Below are 2,403 nucleotides of genomic sequence, written 5' to 3' on the forward strand. Positions count from 1 at the left end.
TCTCCCCCGGCTACGGCCCCACTGCAGGGGCTGCCATCTCTTCCCACATGGACGTAGATAAAGTGGCCTTCACCGGCTCCACGGAGGTAAGGGAGTACCTTCACCTTTGGTCCTTCGGGATGTAGAGGTCTCACTGCTGTGAGACAAAGCACCTCCCGTGTTCTCACTGCTGTGAGACCCTCCCTGTACAGAACATGGGAGGTGCTTTATCTTCTACACGGCACCAGGCTTCAGGGTGGGCAGTTATTTTTACTTTACGAGGCTCTTTTTAGCTGCTTTCTTTAGGACACTTCCTATTGTTTCCCTTGAGCTGCTTCTTACTCGAGGTGTGACCCTGGGCAGGCTGCAGTTTCCCTGAAAGCCCTGACAATGAAGGGATTATTATTAAACCGCTGAGCGAGATCTAAACCCCCGGCAGGTGTTGCTGGGTGTGGGAGGTAATTCCTGTTCTCCCACGACACAGGTCGGGCACCTGATCCAGAAGGCTGCAGCAGAGAGTAACCTGAAGAGGGTGACACTGGAGCTCGGAGGAAAGAGCCCGAATATCATCCTGTCTGATGCAGACAGTAAGCACCTGCCCCTGGAACGTCTGTCCTGCACCTTCCACACCGGCTCCTGCGGGCAGCGCTGGGGGAGAGGGAACAGCTCCCCTGTCGCAGGAGCCCCCAGCTCTGACAGCTCCGGGCTGTTCTCACCCAGTGCTGCTGCTGCCGCTGCCGTGTTTGTGTCTCAGCGCTTCTGCCCTCCCACTTCTTTCCCAGCGCTGTGGACAAGTTCAGTTATCAACAAGCGAGAACGTGTCGCTATCTCCCTGCAGCCTGGGCTCCATTTTTGGTTTTCCTTTCTCTCTCTGAGCTTGTACCGCTCTCCTCTGCTCCCGTGAAGTTTCCTCACCTCTTGCGTAGACACGTGTTGTTGCTCTCGATGAGCCCACATGGGCGCTTTTGTGTGGCAGTGAGGATGGAGATTCTTCTGGATCTGAAATAACGGGTCCTTAGCACCCGACAATTTCAGATGAGAACCGGAATCGGCCGCAGATGAGATGGTTTCTTCTCTAGTGTGGGGTGCTCTAGCAGACCCCCACACTAATTAAATCTCTACGTACTTCCTGCCCTGCCAAAGCACGGAAGGTGCCTGTCAGCTGAGAGGACTCTGTATCACTGATCCTCCAGCGTGCTGCGTGACAGTGGCTCAAAAGTTGTCACTTACTGACTCTGCTTGGTTTTGTTTTCTTGTGTGTTTTCTCTCCTCTCTCCATCCCAGTGGACTGGGCTGTGGATCAAGCCCATTTTGCCCTCTTCTTCAACCAAGGGCAATGCTGCTGCGCCGGCTCCCGGACGTACGTCCAGGAGGATATCTACCACGAGTTTGTGGAGAGGAGCGTGGAGAAGGCCAAGGCCAGGGTGGTCGGGAACCCGTTTGACTTCAAAACTGAGCAGGGCCCTCAGGTAAGAGCGTGCGCAGCAGGTTGTAGGCGAATCTTGGTTTATCCCAGGAGAGGCGAAGCTGATCAGTCTGTGCTCATGGCTCGCAGGTAGATGAAGAGCAGTTTAAGAAGATCCTTGGTTACATTAGTGCTGGGAAGCGAGAAGGAGCCAAACTGCTGTGTGGTGGCGACCCCGCTGCAGACAGAGGCTATTTCATCCAGCCCACCGTCTTTGGCGACGTGCAGGACAACATGACGATTGCCAGAGAGGAGGTGAGGCCTGCAGCCCCTTCCTGTCTCTCGGCTCCTCACCTCTCCATCATGCAGAACACCGCGGGTCAACAAGCCCTGACACGAGTGCGGAACTCGCTGTTTCTTAGAAAGTTACCACACGACCTGCCCTCCAGGTGACATCTGGGCTCTTGGCAATACAGGAAGTGACACTGAATTCGATGGCCCCTGTGACTTCTACCATACACGCCTGACTCCAGCATCAGCCTCGGCCTCCCCCGAGCTGAGCTGACACAGATTTTCACCTGCTCTGTTTGGGTTTTGCAGATCTTTGGGCCGGTCATGCAGATTCTGAAATTCAAGACGCTGGAGGAAGTCATTGAGAGAGCAAACGACTCCAAGTACGGGCTGGCAGCAGCTGTCTTCACAAAGGACCTCGACAAAGCCAACTACGTGTCGCAGAGCCTGCGAGCGGGAACAGTCTGGTGAGCCTCGACGCTTCCTTCTCCCCACGCTGCTGGAACCTTCCTCGCGCGCTGCCGTCTCCCATCGCGGTCGCTCTCTGCTTTGGACCCAATTTCATGTGTCCTTCACTGAATGTCACGCCAGACCTTCAGCTCTCGCTCGAAGTGCTGGTGAAATTCAGGCGTATGGAGCTGCTGTGCTCCCTCTGGGGATGAGCGAGTGGGATGGAGGAAAAGGAACCTGCAGCTGGGCGCAGAGGCCATCGGCACCGAGGGGCTAAC

General features: G+C 55.6%; 1 protein-coding gene across 2 annotated transcripts in view; it reads left to right on the forward strand.

The window, feature by feature from the left end:
- The window catches only part of ALDH2 (aldehyde dehydrogenase 2 family (mitochondrial)), a 6,493-nt gene that overhangs the window by 2,766 nt on the left and 1,324 nt on the right, over positions 1-2,403 (forward strand). For both annotated transcript variants that reach the window (XM_010134690.1, XM_010134691.1), the window contains exons 7-11: positions 48-86; positions 464-566; positions 1,264-1,448; positions 1,535-1,699; positions 1,985-2,142. In XM_010134690.1, coding sequence (XP_010132992.1) covers positions 48-86; positions 464-566; positions 1,264-1,448; positions 1,535-1,699; positions 1,985-2,142 — 650 coding nt within the window. The remainder of the gene's footprint in view (positions 1-47; positions 87-463; positions 567-1,263; positions 1,449-1,534; positions 1,700-1,984; positions 2,143-2,403) is intronic.

This window comes from Buceros rhinoceros, unplaced genomic scaffold (assembly GCF_000710305.1).
Source record: "Buceros rhinoceros silvestris isolate BGI_N320 unplaced genomic scaffold, ASM71030v1 scaffold21654, whole genome shotgun sequence".
NCBI classification, from domain to species: Eukaryota; Metazoa; Chordata; class Aves; order Bucerotiformes; family Bucerotidae; genus Buceros; species Buceros rhinoceros.